An 18,121-nucleotide genomic window follows, 5' to 3' on the forward strand; every position below is an offset into this window, starting at 1 on the left:
CAGGGAAAAGCGGAAGCGGAACAAGCAACCTCAGCAGCAAAATCCAAATTAAAGGAAGCGACTCTTCAAGCAAATAAAGCTTATTCTCTTTCTTCTGCTTTTGGTACCTTAGCAGCATTAGAATTCCCAGCATTGGCATATTTTCTCTATAAAGTAAGTACAATTACAAATACAAATAATAGTACTTAAACCTTCCTTCCCTCCTCCTTAGACCCTCATTCCTTCCTTCCTCCTTAGACCCTCCTTTCCTTCCTCCTTAGACCAACCTTTCCTTCCTCCTTAGACCAACCTTTCCTTCCTCCTTAGATCCTGTTTCTCTTTCCTCTTTAGACTCCTTCCTTCTCCTTAGAGCCTTCTTTCTTAGGTCCCCCTTACCTTCCACCTCCTTATACCCTCATTTACTTTCATTTCTTCAACCGCCCTTTCCTTCAGTATAAACCATGGTCTTCCTGGTTTGGTAAGCACACTTCTGGAAATGGAAGGAGCGGAAGAAGCAATAGAAGAAGAAGATCAGCTGGACAAATCTTCGATGCGTCCGCAGAAGACACCTTAACAGAATATTCCACGGACACTTCTACAATAGGTCCAATAGCAGGATATTCCACCACACTACGTTCTCCTTCTGCGTACACTACGCCGTCTACCAGACCCTCTACCCAAGGACCATCTACCACCAGAAGTGGAAGAACAGGAGCAAAAGGGAATAATGAACCAGGTCTTCCAAAAATAGGTTACCAAAACAGGTAACGCACAACATGTAACACCATTGGAATGTAACACCTGAAGATGGGAAAGGGAAGGGGGGAATGTTTCCATCCTTCCTGCCCCTCATTGGAGAAAGCATAAATGACCATCATAAAGCTTATATGCAGTGTAGGAAAAAAAAAAAAAAAGAGACACTTTCTTCTTTTTCCCTACATTCCTTTTTCGTCCATTCCTTTTTTTCCTTCCTTCTTTTTTTCTTTTTTTTTTAATTTGTTTTCTTCATATGTCATTCCTTCTCTTTCCTTCCATGTCTTTGTTTGAATAAGCACATAAGGAAAGAATACTTCAAAGGCGGATGCGGAGAAAGGTCCTGACCTTCTTTAAAGAAATATTCATGTATTTTAAAAAAATAAAAAAAAAAATTTATGAAGTCAAAATTTTTGTAACAAAATGAATAAGCATTTTTTAATTCTTCAAAAAAGAAGAAAGCTACCATACAAATCAAAATAAAGCGAAAAATTTTCTTCCACTTATATTCACTACACATGAACATGTAAAAAATTTAATATAAAAAAAAAAAAAAAAAAAAAAAAAATCATCAATGAAATTAATGTTGAGAAAAAAAAAAAAAAATTAAAAATTAAACGCACAAAAAAAAGGAAGAAATAAAAAAATTTAAAAAAAAAAAACAAGATTGAAAAAGAAAGAAAAGAAACAAAAAAATTAAGTCTACCACCTGTAAAATTTTAAAAGAAGAATGAAGCAAGTACACTCTATAAAAAAGGGGGGAAGGAATAATAGATTCTATTTACTGCTTCGTGGTGAGGGGAATATTATGCGGGATGATAACGCATATTCCTGCCACCTCCTGGTGTATTTGCTCTTCCTCTTCTAGTGGTAGATGATGTTCGTGTAGTAGTAGTGTATGGAGCAGAGAATTCCGTGTTAGAATCCTCTTCTGAACTTTCCGTTGAGTCGTAAGTGGAGTCGTATTCCGTTGAATATTCAATAGAATCGTCGTCCGTTTCCAAATCCAAGTTCTGTTCTAATGATCTCTTTTTTCTTCTTCTTCTTTTAGAGAAGGAGTTACGTGTCCCACGGAATAAGGAAGTGTACTGAATGAAAAAAGGAGGGGTTAGGGATTTGTATGTATGTATATATATATATAGTGCACACAGTTATATACGTACTAATAATCATGCAAATGAGTATTAGTAAGTGCTATTATTCATATTTTAAAGTGTGCACATATTGTGTCATGGTGGTAACTGTACTTTATATAAAAAGAACGCAATGGCAGGTAATGCTATTGCAGCTGCTCCCGCTGCTCCAATAATGGATGGTATGGTAATAGGGGTGGTGTTCATTCCCAGGAAGGGTACACTCTCCGGAAGTTTTAAATTCTCCGCGACCGCCTGTGGTTTATTACCACCTTGTTGTGGTGGTCCTTGTGGTTTCCCTGGGGGAGGTGGACCTTGGGGTTTCTTACCATCACCTCCACCTCCAGCTGCACCAAGAGCAGGAGCAGCAGCAGCAGCAGCACGAGTAGGTTTATCTGGACCTTCTGCACCAGGGAGAGCGGCACGGGCGGGAGGAGCAGTTGGAGTACCAGTATCTTGTTGATCAGGTGATTCAGCAAAAGCACCTTCCTGTTCCTCATCGCAGGGATCATCAAAGGGACCAACAAAAGGTTGTTCGCCTAAACTGCCAGCAGAAGCATCAGCGACACCACCTGAAAAATGAATAAAAGAAGCAGAGAAGGGAGGAAGGAGGGGCAAATGTACTTTTTATTCCAATAATTACTATGGACAATATAAACTGAAGAAGGTGAGGTGGAACTGCACCGAAAGGGAGGTGTGCAGGTTCTTCTTCCTTCTTTTCTCCTGTGTATGTTAGTTATTTTTTCCCTCTTTGATCCATTAATAATACTTTTTAACTAATGATACACTTGTCTTACTTTTTTCATCCGCCTTACCCGCTGCAGCTTGTTGTTGTTGCTGCAGCTGCGCCTGCACTTCTCCCAGCAGTGTACTTAGTCTAGGCGCATTACTGAGAACCTGACTCTGCCATGGTGAGTGCCATATACTACAGAACGCACTGGACGACATCTCTTTCTTCTGGCACCTGTTGATAATGTCTGTATACGCGTCATTCGCGCGCCTCAGGTAACCTTCGTACTCTTTCAGGCATCCTCCATTAAAATTTCTCCAAATATTCTTCACTGTGTCATAGTCCTGGTTACACTCGTATAATTCTTTGAGTTCACTGAACTCCTTGTCCGTAACATCCAGATATGTAAGTTCGCACCTTTTGGTACCATATTGCTCTTCTATTGTTAATAGTATATTACAAATTTTTTTCATAATGCTAGAAAAATAAGTTTCCCCTTCTGTCCATTCTGTTAAAACTTTCTGCCCCAGCCAGAAAGGAAAGTGTTGACACTGAGTAGCCCTATCGAACATGCTCTTCTCATGAACATTAATATGGCACCAAGTATTTACAACTTCTTGTGCGAACCCCGGAGGACTAACATACTGTGATAAAGAGTTTTTCAATTCTTCCTCCACAGTTACACAAATAGCATCTTCCTTCCTAATTTTCGATTTTTCCGCTAATGTTTTATATACTTCCTCAAATTTGGGAGAGTGTGTACAGCCTGCCTATAAATTTAATGAATAAGGTGTACACAATGCACTATATATATATTATAATATATGTTCCCAGATATATGCGTTAAGTTCTATATGTGTATTTATCCCGCCTCTAAATTTCTTCTTTACCACTGCCATTTTCCTTTTTCCCCGTTGTAATATTCCGCTTTATAATAATTTTACTTTAATATGCGTACAACTTCAGTATACATTTCCCCTCTTTGAATTGTACTCCTCTATTATTCCTTCCTTCCTCTGTGTTTTACTTACACATACGTATACTCCTGTACTGAGTTTCTATTGCTTAATTTGAATATACATTCACTCTCATTGTGTAAACTGTAATTCATTGTAAACATGGATTATACAAATATACATATGTTACTCATATGTGTATGGAGTGTATTAATTATTAAATCTATACACAGAAGGTGGGAAAGGAAGAAGATGATGGAGGTTGGATGGTAAGGTAGTAAGAATGGGAAGAAGAAGATGATGCGATGGTAAGTTGTGGATTGTGCTATGGCATATTCTTTTTCATTTTTCCTTTTTTTTTTTTTTTTTCATTTTTCTCTTTCTTTCCTTATGTTCACCCTTAGGCTTCAAATCATCCCCCCTGAAACAGCTAAATACCAGGCCACATTGTTCTTCTTCCACCTTGAAACAGCTAAATAACAGGCTACATTGTTATTCTTAAAAACCCCGAAATCATAACCTTAAATGCAAAATCCTACACATACACCCCTAAAATGAGAAATCCTACACATACAAACCCCTAAATGCGAAATCCTACATACACCCTGAATGCTAAATTCTCTTAAACTAAGTGTGAAATCCTACATACACACCTTAAAACAGCGAAATACCGGGCCACATTTGTTGCTCTTGTAACCTAAAACAGCTAAACACCAGGCCATATTTTTGTTCTTACACCCTAAATCCTTAACCACAATTGTGAAATCCTACACATACACCTCCCAAATGCTAAATCCTGTACACATACACCCTAAAATGCGAAATCCTACAAACACACCCCTAAATTGCGAAATCCTACACACACACCCCTCTGATTCATTCAACTTTATTTTATTATTTTTTTATTCTTTTTTTCACTTCTTTTCTTCTAATATTAATTTTTTTTTTTTTTCTTTTTTTTATTTGCGGAAAATACATTTTCTTTTTTTTTTTTTTTTTTTTAATTCTTTTTTCTCAACTGTTTGCCTCTTTGTGGTACTTCCCAGATTGGCAACACCTTTGCACGACACCTTTCAAGATAAACAAGTACTTTCAATTATGCCCATAAAAAAAAGGGAAAAAACACAATTTAGCATCTACATGGGACAAACATTTATGGTTAGATGATAATGCTGCCTGAAAGGGTTGTTCCCTTGAAATGGACGAATACGCTGCAGGGAAAACACCAATGGAAGATTCCCCCCCTCCTGTTGGGGAATTATTCATTTCACAGTTGGTGGTGTACCCCCACACATACATACGCACACGAATGCTACCAATTATGCGTCACCTCCCTTTTTTTCGGCGACAAAATGATGAACTTGTTGTGGGAAATAGGTACATTTCTTAAGATACAAACCTGGGAAAAAAAAAAAAAAAAAAAAAAAAAAGAGGAAAAATCACAATCGAAAGGAGGAAATTATTAAATATAATGCCCTATATGATAATTTCTATTCCCATTCTTAATAATACGATAATACCTATCACGGTTATGTCCCAAAGTGTATTGTGTAATAAATGATCTAAATGTATGCAATTCCTTTATCACGCACACACATATTTCCTCTTCCATTTGGACTTGTTGTTCGAAAGGATCTACATTTAATGTTACATTACATACGTTGATAACTAATATTCCTTTGCCTCTGTTGTTGTTGTGCACACCTTTGTCTCTGTTGCTGCTGTCTATTACTATTCCTTCCACTATTTGTCCTTGTGGGTGGTGATCTACCATTATATATGGTATAATTTTCTGTTGTTGTTCTTGACAGGTTTGATGTGGAAGCTACAGTTGAGCCGATCGTGGAATCGTTGTCCGTTAATGTGTCCCAGCTCTTTGCACCTGATCTTCTTTTTCCTCTATTACTTCTGGTGTGGGGGCTCCTTCCTCCTCCAAAGTAGTGACTTATCCAGGGGGGTAGGAGATTATACTGATAGGAAAGCGTTAAAGGAAGGGTGTTAGAAAAAAAGGGGTCAAAGGAAGGAAAGGAACGTCTAGGGAAGGAAGGGAGGTGGTCTAAAGAACGAAGGTTGTGTTAGGTGATAGGTGGGTTGTTAGGTGGGTGGTGGTAGGTGAGAGTATTAACATGCATTATGTATATATATATGTGTACAATGTGCAGCCTATTCTATCTTTTTATTGTTTATAAGAATACTGTATATGTACACGGTGGTATGTGCTTATATATTAATTTTATAAAAGTAGTTGTACCTTGTGGAGAAAAAAGGCAATTGTTGGTAGGCCGACTATTCCTAGTATGGAAGAGATAGCAGTGGCGGCCGCATTCACTCCTTCCGCATCACGTAAAAATCCCTGTGCCCTGTCTGATATACACTTTGAGCCTAGGAGTTTCTCACGAATGAGTTCTTTATACTGGGTGTTAAATTTAATACAATATGCATTTCCACTATAGAGTCCCTTTTCACAGTGTCCCTTTATAATGCTATATGCTAGTGCAGCCTCCTGTAGATAATGCTGTAAATCTTTACTACAGGCGGTTCCATTAACCCCTACCTTTTCGTTTATAGTTGTATAGTCCTTATAAGAATCATATACTCTTTTCTCAGAATCTAAATACACGTACTCAAAAGGGCTACGCACAATTTCACATTTATTTCCACCATCAGGCAATGCTTTCAATTTCTCTAATACCTTATCCATAAAATTCCAAAATGATTCATCACTCTTTAGATCGCCAGAGAATATATGCCCTATGTAATAATAGGAAAAATGGCACCGTTCATCTTCGGACAAATTGTCCCCTTTCAGGTTACGCACTCTGCACCAGACTTTCTTAAGGTCCTCTATATTTTCACTATTGTTAGCATGTAACTTCCATGCTTCCTTCAGGTCTGTAGGAAAATTATCATCATCCCCATTACAATCGCTTTGCCCTTTATTGAGTGCACTGTACGCTTTTGTTGAAGGTGCATCCTTTAGAATTTTATCCTATAGATGTAATAGGTCAAGTAAGTGTGTTTTCATGTATTCCTTACCTTGAAATTCATTACACTATGGATAGAAAATATTTCATGTGGACACACATATGAATTTGTTGCATGTGAGTTTATGGAGAAACACACAGCAGAAATAACCTTCTCCCTGTCCTGCAGATCCATTTTGCCAACACCGAGGTCGGAACCATCTAGTACATTTGTGCATTTTAAATCAGACAGTCCATTACCCTGATTCTTCGTATACTCCTGTTCAAACTTTTCACAATAAGTGCCGGATGTGGCATGACATTCGCAAATTGTATGTACTTCATTATAATTTTCAACTAACTTCTGTACATATTCGGAACAATCCTTACTACACTTTGATTCATATTTATTTAACTCCCCCTTTATGTAACTGTGGTCATAGATGTATTCATAGGCTTCTTTTCTTTGTTGGAAATTGTTCCAGTTAATGCCTTTGCATGCAACATCACAGTCACTAACATCAGTCAAATTACTCTGAAGTGCGGTGCAAGCAGCACTCATAATATTATTAAATGTAGTATAATCTGTCTTAATCTTCATTTTGCGCCGCACGTAGTCCCCTATCCAAAAAAATAGGAAATTACAGCGCTCGCTATACAACGGTCCGCTGTCCTTTTTCTCCATTTTGAATGCGAGACCACAGGCCTGTCCAATCTTCTCGTATTCTTCTATTTTATCTTCATATGTTTCTAGCGCCGATTCTATTTTATTCACGTCGTCATGGCTTTCGTTAAATTTTGCACTCAAAAACTTACTATATATTCCCATGGAAGGCAAATTATACAGCATAGATCTCTATATATATAATTAAAAGGGAATATATATTCATGTTCATTTCCATCAGAACACACAGGAAGTATTACATGCATATTACTAAAGTACACCTTTTAAATTGAAATATAACCCGTAATATTCCTCCTTCTCCTCCTTCTTCCATGGTTCCCGTGTATGTATTTCGGTGTATAATGAATTTGTGTGTTCAGGAGTGTTGTTCTTTCATACATATATATATTTATTCCATATATATATAACGAATTGGTGTTAAGAGGTTCTTATATATGCAGAATACATATGTAAACATTCCTCCTCCCTCTTTATCCTTGTGCTTTATTTATTGTATATATATATATATATATATATATATATATATATATTCGATGGTAATGTGATTATTTCCGCGTGCCATTATATTAATATTGTTTGTGCATGAGCACTTCTATTATTAAATATGTACAAAGTCGTAACTACTACATATATATAAGGGAATGCAATTCTCACCCTCTGAGGTGAGAATTCTTCGAGGGCAAAATTTTCAAATATACTTCCCCAATCATACTGCTGGATTAATAAAAAATCGTTAACACATATATGTGCAGTATGCACTTCATATGTGCAAGATACTTATCACCCTCTATCCCTCTTCGGGAATGTGCATCTCCATATATATTCAGTAAGAAACATGTACCCATAATACAAGTATAGACAGAAAGAAAAATAAAAAGAAGAAGGGAGTAAATAAATACACAAAGAAAGATTTATATATATATTATGTACTCATATTATTCTCACATATTTTTTGTGTTCAAAAGAGAAAGTGAAAATTGCTTATGCGCACATTCCTGTAATAGTAATTTCTGGTGAAATAGTTTTTCCCCTTCTCCTTCCTATAATTGCATTGTTATAATAAATTTGCACCCACCTTCCCTCTCCCCCTCTTTTGCTCCTAATTTGTATTTCCTATAATTACATCATGAACAGCTTAAATAGAATATATATATTTTATTACCATAGCCCTTTTCACTTCTCCTTAATCTATATAACACCATAGAATTCATTTCACACCTCCTATCACCCACACTCCATTCATAACTAAGTTACATATATTTCATTTATATACGGCATATATATTGTATTAAGAATTAATGTTCCTGGTTTTTCAGCTCCTATGGTTTAGGGCATAGGGATTTAGTGAATTAGGTTTCAGGTTTTTAAGGTTTAGGGGCTTAGGCTTTAGATGTTTAGGTTCAGGCGTTTAGCGTTTAGGGTTTAGACTTTAGGGTTTACTGTTTAGGGTTCAGGGTTTAGGGTTTACTGTTTCAGGGTTTAGGGTTTAGGGTTTACTGTTTCAGGGTTTAGGGTCTAGGATTTAGGGCTCATCATTTAGAGTTTAGAGTTTAGGATTTAAAGTTTAGGGTTTATTGTTTACGATTTAGCGTCTAGGGATTAGGGGTTAGGTTTACGTTTACGGGTTTAGGGTTTAGGATTTAGGATTTAGGATTTAGGTTTTTGGGTTTAGGGTTCTGGGTTCAGGGTTTAGGATTTAGTGTTTAGGATTTAGCTTTTAGATTTTAGGGTTCAGTGTTCAAGGTTCAGGGTTTAGGGTTGAGTGTTCAAGGTTCTGTGTTTAGGGTTCATACTTTATAATTCAAGACTTAGATTTAAAGTTCCCAAGAAGAACAGAATCCTAAGAAGTACAAGAAAATATTTTTCTTCGGAACAGATTTTTCCTCGCTGAAGCTTGAACCTTCGAGACTGAGGCCTAAAAACTGAACCCTAACCCTAATCCCTGAACCCTGAACCCTGAACCCTGAAGCCTAAACCCTGAACGTATGTATATGTATATGTATCTCTTTTTTTTTTTTTGTCCTCTTTTTTCTTCAATCATTCCTTTCATTCTTTCTTTTTTCCATTCTTTCTTTTCTTTCCTTTCCTTTTTTCTTTCTTTAATGTTTTTCTTTTCCTTTTTCTGTATGCACACTTTATATGTATACCCTTCCCCAAGCAGATAAATATGAGGCCACATTGTTCTTCTTACACCCTAAAACAGCTAAAAACCAGGCCACATTCTTGTTCTTACATCTTAGGACATTAAACATAACTGTGATATCCAACACCTCTAAATCAAACACCCCTAAATGCGAAATCCTATACCTTCAGTGTGAAATTCCACATGTACACCCCTGATTCATTCAACATTATTCCTTTTTTTTTTTTTTCGTTCTTCTTTTCTTCTAATACTAATTTTTTTCTTTTTTTTCTTTCTTCTTTTCTTCTAATATTAATTTTTTTTTTTTTTTAATTCTTTTTTCTCAACTGTTTGCCTCTTTGTGGTACTTCCCAGAGATTGGCAACACCTTTGAGCGCGGCACCTTTCAAGATAAACAAGTACTTTCAATTATATTATACCCATAAAAAAGGTGGAAAACGCAATTTGGCATCTACATTGGACAAACATTTATTGCTAGATGGTAGTATTGGCTGAAAGGTGTGTTCCCTTGAAATGGACACATACGCTGGGGAAAAACACCAAGTGAAGGTTCCCCCTCCCCCTGTATGGGGAATTATTCATTTCACAGTTGGTGGTATACGCCCACACACCCACACACGCATGGATGCTGCCAAAATTTGTGTCACCTCCTTTTTTTCCGCGACAAAATGATGAGCTCGTTGTGATACATAGGTACATTTCTTAAGATACAAACCTCGGAAAGTAGAAGAAATGTAGCAAAAAGAAAAAGGAGAAGAAAGAAAAAAGGAAAAGAAAGAAGAATAATAATGTTATTTTGTTTTTTGCACTGTATATAAACTTTGCGAGGTCAATTATACACACTACTGTGGGGTCACATTACATTCCCCTTCCCCTAGGTGTTCCAAACAGTGTCTTACATTCGATAGTTCATGTTATGGTAACCAATATTTCTTTGTTGCCTTTGTTGGCTTCGTTGTGGTTGTTGTTCTTTTCCTTTTCTGTCATTAATATTTGCCCTTCGTCCTGCAAGTGGTGTTCTATCATTATATATGGTAGATGCTCCATCTGTCATGGAATCTGTTGTTGTGGAGCCACCAATTGTTGAACCGTTCTCTGTTGAGGTGTATTCCGTAAATGCATCAAAGTTGCTCCTAACGGATCTTCTCTTCCTTATTTTACTGCTCCCTCTTCCAAATTGGTTATGGAACCAAGAAGGTAGGGAAGTATACTGAAAAAAAAAAGAAAGGGAAAAAGAGAAAGGAACGAAAATATAATCATATGTATATATATATATATATGTGGAGTATACAGTCTGTTCTATATTTATTTTTATTTTAAATAAGGAAAAAACAAATAATAATAAACATTATTGTTATTTACACTTCCAATAATAACTATTTACTTACTTTATATAATAGGAAAAGGATGGAAGGAAGTCCAATTACGGTAAGGACGGAAGGTATGGCAACGGTTGCAGATACTGGACCTTCTGCATCATGTAAGATTCCCTGTGCATGCTTCGGTGTACATTTTGAATTTCGGAGTTCTCTAAGAATGAGATCTTTATAGTCGCTGTTGAATTTACTACAATATGTAGATTTAATGCTTCCATTCTTACATTGCCCATTCATCTGGTTATATGCCAATGCAGCTGTGTCCAGGTAATGGCTCAATTCTTTACTACAGACATATTCACTCTTCCCTGACTTCTCATTTATAGTTCTATAGTCCTGGAGGAAATCATATACTTCCCTATCATATTGGAAATCGCTCTTGTTAATGTGGCTGCACACAATGTCACACTGCATCTCAGCAGTAGACAATTTGTTCAATTCACCGCGTATCTTATTCATAAAATTCCAAAATGATTCATCCTTGTTGAAAATGTCATGGAATATATTCCCTATCCAATAATATAAGAAACCACAACGTTGTTCTTGGGATAAAGACACCTCCTCTCCTGCACTTCCTTTACTTGCGTAACACCATCTTTCCTTAAACATTTTAGTATATTCTTCCTTCCTATGAACATCCGCCAATGCTTCCTCTATTTCTGGAGGCAAGTTATTATTATCACCGTTACAGAGGTCCTTGTGATCTCTAAGTTTTTTGTATGCTGTTGTTCAAGGTAACTTCTGTAAAATTGCATCCTATACGAAAAATGTAATAATTAGTAGAATTAGATATATGTTCCTATGTATTTTAAAGTTCCCCAATTTAGTTCATGCCATAGTGGGTAAAAATATTATGTGTGCATACACAAATATTAGTTCATTCACTTCAAATGAAAAAAAAGTAACCGTCTCTCTTTCTGTTAGATTCACTATGGCATCACCAAGGTCGAAGTCGTCCGCTTCTTCGCATGTTAACTGTGATGGGCCCTTATTACTGTCCACTGTATACTTCTCTTCAAATTTCTGACAGTATTCATCATTCTCGGTTTTCCCTGTACACTCTGAATGTACGTCCCCATAACTTTTAACTAACCCTTCAATATATTTGGAACATGTTTTATCGCACTTCTTTTTATAAATCTCCACTTGCTTCTTTATTTCATCAAAGTCATAAGAATATTCATAGGCTTGTTTTCTTTGGGTGAAATTGTCTTTGGTAATGCCACCACAAGCAACTGAACAATTATCGACCTTAGTTAGTTCCTTATTTAGTTTGTCACAGATCCCGTTCATGACGGTGTTAAATTCATCTTTACTCAAACTTCCAAGTATTTTACTTCCAATCCAAAAAAATAAAAAGGAACACCGCTCATTATAGGATGTATCCCTTTCTTTCATGTTGAATGCGACAGCGCACGCTTGTCCAATCTTATTGTAGTCATTTATTTTTTCCTGATATTCACTCCATGCCTCCTCCACTTTATAGACATCCTCATGAACGTCACCAAAGCGGGCACCCTCAAATTCTCTATAGATATTCTTGGATGGGACACTGCCTAAATAAGCGTTCTATAAATACAATTAAGGGAATGTATATATATTTGCTTTCCCCATTACATCATGAATAAAGTATTATATGCGTAATACACTCATAAGAACTCATAATAGAAAGTACAGACCAGTAATACTTTCCCGCTTCCCGCCATTCTGTACACATATTTCCAGTATATATTGAACACACTTCTTTCAAAATATGCTCCCCATATATTTATGAATTTAAAATATTTATACGAGAAGTTCTTTATATTCTATAAGGGACGTCATTAACGAATAAATATATAATTTCTATTCTTTCCTATAATACACGCTGCTTAACTTCTAAGCATGGATAACATATTAAGTACATTTATGTCGAACTATTATATATATATATATATATATATATATATATATATATAATTCAGGTGAACATAAGAACGAATATGTTAAAATAACAAAATAAAGAGAAAACTTTAAAATTCTTTATACTTCTCTCATGTGCATTTATTTCATTACACAACAATGTGTGCCTATCCCCAACACAATATTCCAATTTAAGCACCCTTCCTACTACGTTCGTACGAGGGGTGTAATTTTACCTGAATACAAATTTCAGTATTCCCCATTAATATCTACCTCCTTCCTATTTAAAAGGATTATTGAAAATTGTTCTCATACGCAATGCAGTTCATAAACGGTGCATTTTTTCCCCTTTCAAATGTTCATATTCATTATAATTCCATATGTAATGTACACTTACAAAATAAGTCATACATAAATAATGAGAAACATAATATTCATTACATGAGAAGACGAAAATACACGAATCCTCATAATAACATTTTTTTTTGCAGTACATTCTACCCCTTTTTCTTCCATATTTGTTGAATAATAATAATTCCTCCTTTCGTTCTTATTTGCTCCTTGATAAGTGTGCTGTAACTCTTTCCTTATATGCGGAAAGTGCACAACAGTATTTGAGCCATATTCCCCCATAATGAATATTATACATGTATATTAAGATAAACGCCTTTTTCTTTTCTTCTCCCTTATTCCACAGTATTAGGAAGTTCAGTAGGGTTAGGACGGGCTAAGGCAGTTAAAAGAATTATAAGGTAAAAAAGATTGAAAGCGACCTCATACGGCTAATTATCCTTCTATTCCTTCATAAGTCGAACATTACAATGTTTAATTATTCGAGCATATTTTGAAGAGTTCACATGGTTCAAAAAAAACATAAGTTATTTTTTCCAAGGTTACTATTCCTCTACACATGGTTCATCGTTTCAGGGTTTAGGCTACAGGTTTTAGGGTTTAGGGTTTGGGGCTAGGGTTTAGGGTTCAGGGTTTACTGTTTAGTGTTTAGGGTTCAGGGTTTACGTTTTAGGGTTCACGGTTAAGGTTTCATATTTTAGGGTATAGGGTTTAGGGTTCACGGTTAAAGGTTTATAGCTTAGGGTTCAGCGTTTAGTCTACAGGTTTTTTGGTTTGGGTTTAGGGTTTGGAATTCAGGGTTTTGGGTTTGGAATTCAGGGTTTTGGGTTTGGAATTCAGGGTTTAGGGTTTAGGGGCATGGGGTTAGGATTCAGGGTTTAGGGGTCACGGTTTAATGTTCACGTTATGGATATGGATCTTTAGTTCTGAGATTTTGTAGCTCAAAGATTAAGTTTTGACCGTTAACATCAGGTTCCTGTAGAAGAGCCTACCTAGAGGCTCCTCCCGAAAGCGCGTAAATCCTAAACCCTGGCGCTTAGAACCCTCAACACTAATTCATGAATTATAATGTCTAAACATAGAGCTCTAAATCCTGATCAATAAACCCTAAACCCTAAATCCACATCACTATACAATAAACCCTGAACCCTAAAACCTGAACCCTAAAACCTGAACCCTAAACCCTGAACCCTAAACCCTGAATGCTAAAACCTGAATGCTAAACCCTAAAACCAAATCCTAAAACCTGTAGCCTAAACGCTGAAGCATAAACCATAAGCCCTGGAAATTGAACTATGAACCCTTAGCCGTGAGCCCTAAACCCTACACCTTAAACTATGAACTCTTAACTCTTAACCGTGAAGCCTAAAACGTAAATCCTAAACACGGAAACCTAAACCCTAAACCATAAAGCCATGAACCATAAGCCCATGTTCTCTAAGCCTGAACCCTAAACCCTCAACACTGAACTCTAAATTCTGAACCCTGAACTTCGAACCCAGAAAACTAAAAACTGAATCTTAAACCCTAAATTGTAAGCCCTAAACACTAAACACTAAACCATAGGTGTACTCATAGAAGAGGAGAAAAGAAGGTGAAGGAGTAAAATAAGGTGTAGCCTACAATATGAATAAAATAGAAAAGGGAAAGCTGAGATGGAGGAATATATATATTTTCTGTGTTGGTGTATTAATATATATGTGATTAAGAGGTAAAAAGAAATAAGGGGAAAATTTTCTATTATTAAGTACTCATAAATGCAGAAGGAAGGGAACCGTGTAGTGCAAAATGTTCTTATAAAAGGTGTATACATATTTTTCTTCTCTTCTCATATAAAAGACTAATATAACTCCTTGTATTAAATTGCTTATATACAAATTATATATATATGTTCTTCATGGAATATTTATTAATGTGCACATTACTGAAAGGAAAGAAATGATATTGTGCATGTAAGAACTATACTATGTAAATCATCAGTCTTTAATAATTTTTTAAATAAACAGAAGAAAATAAAACAGTAATAAATGCAAATGTTTCAGCCTAAATGAGGATGTGTCATTATTATGTGAACAATAATGAAGGGGTTTGAATAATGACACAATATTTCAGATAAATGCCTATGAATCAGTAATGTATAGTATAGGTAGTAAGTGTATAGATACTAAGTGTATATAGGAAGTTTGATTTTTTGATTTTTTTATTTTTCACTCACAATTCTGTTGTTTTAATATACTTACTCATGATTCTACTCTGAACCATGTGTATCTTATGATTTAATGTGTATATGATGATTTAATGTGTGGGCGTGTTTGTTATCATTTTTTTTTGAGGAGTAAAGGAATAGGTATTTTTGGAGGGGGAAGTAAATATTTATATATACACATATGTACTCGTAACCATTGTAAAATGAGCAATATACCTATATATATTCCATACTTCATGAATATGTGAAGAGTTTTAAAATAAAATAGACCCAAGTGAATATTCATGAACAATGGTAAAGCACGTAATGCAGATTGCATTCCATTTTATAAAATAAAGGTGCACGGGTATACATGTATTATTTTATGTACAATATTATGGATGTATAGTAGTACATACATTTTATAAGTTCTATTTGTAGGAACAGTGCAGTGAGGATGACTTACCTTCCAGGAAAGTGTATAATAAGTTCATAAATGGCAAACAAACATGTGAGAACATCAGTTTCTGGGAGGACAGAGTAGCAGAAGTTTTAGGAGGTAAATATAAGAACAGTGTACTTGGTACAAATAACCTGAAGGAAATTGCGCAAGCCCTATGTTACATATCTAAATTAAATACAGAGAAGAAAGCATCGTGTACAGCCATTTGTGACTTCTTTTATTTTCGGCTAGGAGAAATATTATGTAATATTTTGAGTAAAACTTCTTCATTTAAAGATATTATGCAACAAATCTACAATACACTGGGAAGCTCTGGGAACCAATGTACTTACAACGCTATGAGCGATAGTGTTTTCTGTACTGATTTCAAGCGAAGAAAAAAAGTATTCGACTACTATCATGATTATAGGACCATATGGAAACAAATAAAGCAAGAATCCTCATCTGGCGAGTCCTCCTGTATAGATAAATATGAACAATACCTAAATGGTGTTAAGGGAACTGATAGAGATGGTGGAGCTGCAGGCGCTTATGGACCAATAAAAGCAAGTGGGTCATCTAATCTAGATGAATACTTTAAAAAATTTTGGGACAAGTTCAAACACAGTGGTGATGGTAATGGTAAAATTCCACCACCATCAGACTTGAAATCTAAAGCAGAGTCAGGAGAATGCCCCCCACCAGATGGGGAGGAGGACGAAACGGACCTTAGTTCCTGTTTGGAACAGCTGTCTTCAGCAGTTGCTGCACCATCATCGGGGCAGGAACTAACATCAACACATGGTCATTCATCATCCGACCTATCACCACCACAACCAGAGGGAGGTGGAAGTGGTGTTGCCCCAATCGTCTCCTCTGCAGTGGCAACAACCATAGGATTACCAGCAGCTGTCGCTTTCTTCCTTTATAAAGTAAGTATAACAATTATAATTACAATTGTCCATTATAATCACACTTAAATGTATAAATAATAACATTCATTACTAGTTTTTTTGTTCTATTTAAAACTATACACACATATACATTAATTAAACTATGCTGTGCTGTTGTATATATTTGTGGAATACATATAACACATATTTTTACACCATTACTTTGCCCCCTTCCTTTGCCTTCTTATTTTTTCTCTTCCCTTTCAGTACACTTCGTTATTCTCTGGAATACGTAGCACCCTGTCCGGTGGGAAGAATAGAAAAAGAAGGTCCGTCCGACAAGACTTAAACGCTTTTACAGTGAACGAGTCTACAGACTACTCAACAATAGGTTCGTCATCAAATTTAACAGCAGCAGATTCGACGGATGAACCTACCGTATATGGCGGACGACAATCTGGCGGAAGAACACAACAACGGAAAAGGAACAACATGAACGAAGGGAGAGGCAGGAATATAGCTTACCAAAGCATGTAACTTGGAACATTAAATGTACAACACAAATGGTGTGGAATGTAACGCACGTTAAGTAACATTGGAATGTAATGTCCTTCACGAAGAAGCATAAATAACCCCCTGAAAAGTTCATACAATCCCAAAACAGGTTTATATTTCTTCCTTTCCTTCTTTTTCTTTTTTTTTCGAATTTCTTTTATCTTTTTTTTTTTGTATTGTATGAAAGTGCTCACTTTCATGCGTAATTAATGTAAGTGCAGAAAAAAAAAATTTTTTTTTTTGTTTACGGAGGTGTTGGAAAATTTTTTTATTGAAGAATCAAAATATTCATTTATTTTTTAAACAAGTTTATATCTTTATAATTTGTTTATCTTAATAATTTTTTTTTTATTTTAATAATTTTTTTCCTCTTAAAGTCCAGTTTTATGGACATTTGAAAAGCGTATTTCAAAAATTGTGCGGGAATTTGCGCCAAGGTTCCCGCGAAGGTGCTCGCGCAAAGGTGATTCGCCCGCCTTTCTTCTTCTTTTATGTTACACATCTTTTAGATGTGCAGTTCACATTTGAAGTGGGCATAATAGTTCCTGTATAAAGGATAAAGAACGTTGCGTCTTCCGCGTTATTTTACTATAATTTAGGTATAACATTAGTCAAAAAAAGAAAAAAATGCCGACCTTTTCAAAAAAATATTTACATATTTAAAAAGGAAAAGAGGGGGAAAAAAAAAAGCTAGAATGCAGGTAAAAATAGCGATAAAGCTGACATCACAGCTCAAAAGTACAAAATGGCTAGAAAAAAAAAAAAAAAATAGCCAAAATGTAGATGACAACAAGCACTAATCTAAGACAACACAGGGGAAAAATGCAAAATAGATAGAAACAAAAAAAAAAAAAAAACAGCTAGAATGCAGCTAAAAAATATACAAATCGAACAAATATCAAAACAACTGTTAAATAGAAACGAAATGTGAAAAAAAAAAAAAAAAAAAATTCATAAAGAAATAACAAGTCTTATAAAACAGAAAGAAAAAAATAGTTCGGAAAAATAAAACAGAGGTTAAGACCAAATAGAATTATCTTCATCTCGTTTGGACGAAAAGCACGAATTACATTTT

General features: G+C 35.5%; 2 protein-coding genes across 2 annotated transcripts; both read right to left on the minus strand.

Moving 5' to 3' along the window:
- Positions 1 to 4,937: 4,937 nt before the first annotated feature.
- PCOAH_00052310 (KIR protein) lies at positions 4,938 to 7,512 on the minus strand (the record flags this gene model as incomplete). The annotated part of the gene is made up of 5 exons (XM_020062011.1): positions 4,938 to 4,950; positions 5,256 to 5,521; positions 5,803 to 6,540; positions 6,588 to 7,370; positions 7,480 to 7,512. 5 exons carry the CDS (start codon positions 7,510 to 7,512, stop codon positions 4,938 to 4,940), a joined length of 1,833 nt encoding a protein of 610 aa, XP_019917815.1.
- Positions 7,513 to 10,251: 2,739 nt separating this feature from the next.
- PCOAH_00052320 (KIR protein) lies at positions 10,252 to 11,473 on the minus strand (the record flags this gene model as incomplete). The annotated part of the gene is given in 4 exon segments (XM_020062012.1): positions 10,252 to 10,347; positions 10,481 to 10,552; positions 10,731 to 11,440; positions 11,458 to 11,473. 4 exon segments carry the CDS (start codon positions 11,471 to 11,473, stop codon positions 10,252 to 10,254), a joined length of 894 nt encoding a protein of 297 aa, XP_019917509.1.
- Between the last annotated feature and the right edge of the window lie 6,648 nt (positions 11,474 to 18,121).

The sequence above is a fragment of the Plasmodium coatneyi genome, chromosome 14, assembly GCF_001680005.1.
Source record: "Plasmodium coatneyi strain Hackeri chromosome 14, complete sequence".
Taxonomy (NCBI): Eukaryota; Apicomplexa; class Aconoidasida; order Haemosporida; family Plasmodiidae; genus Plasmodium; species Plasmodium coatneyi.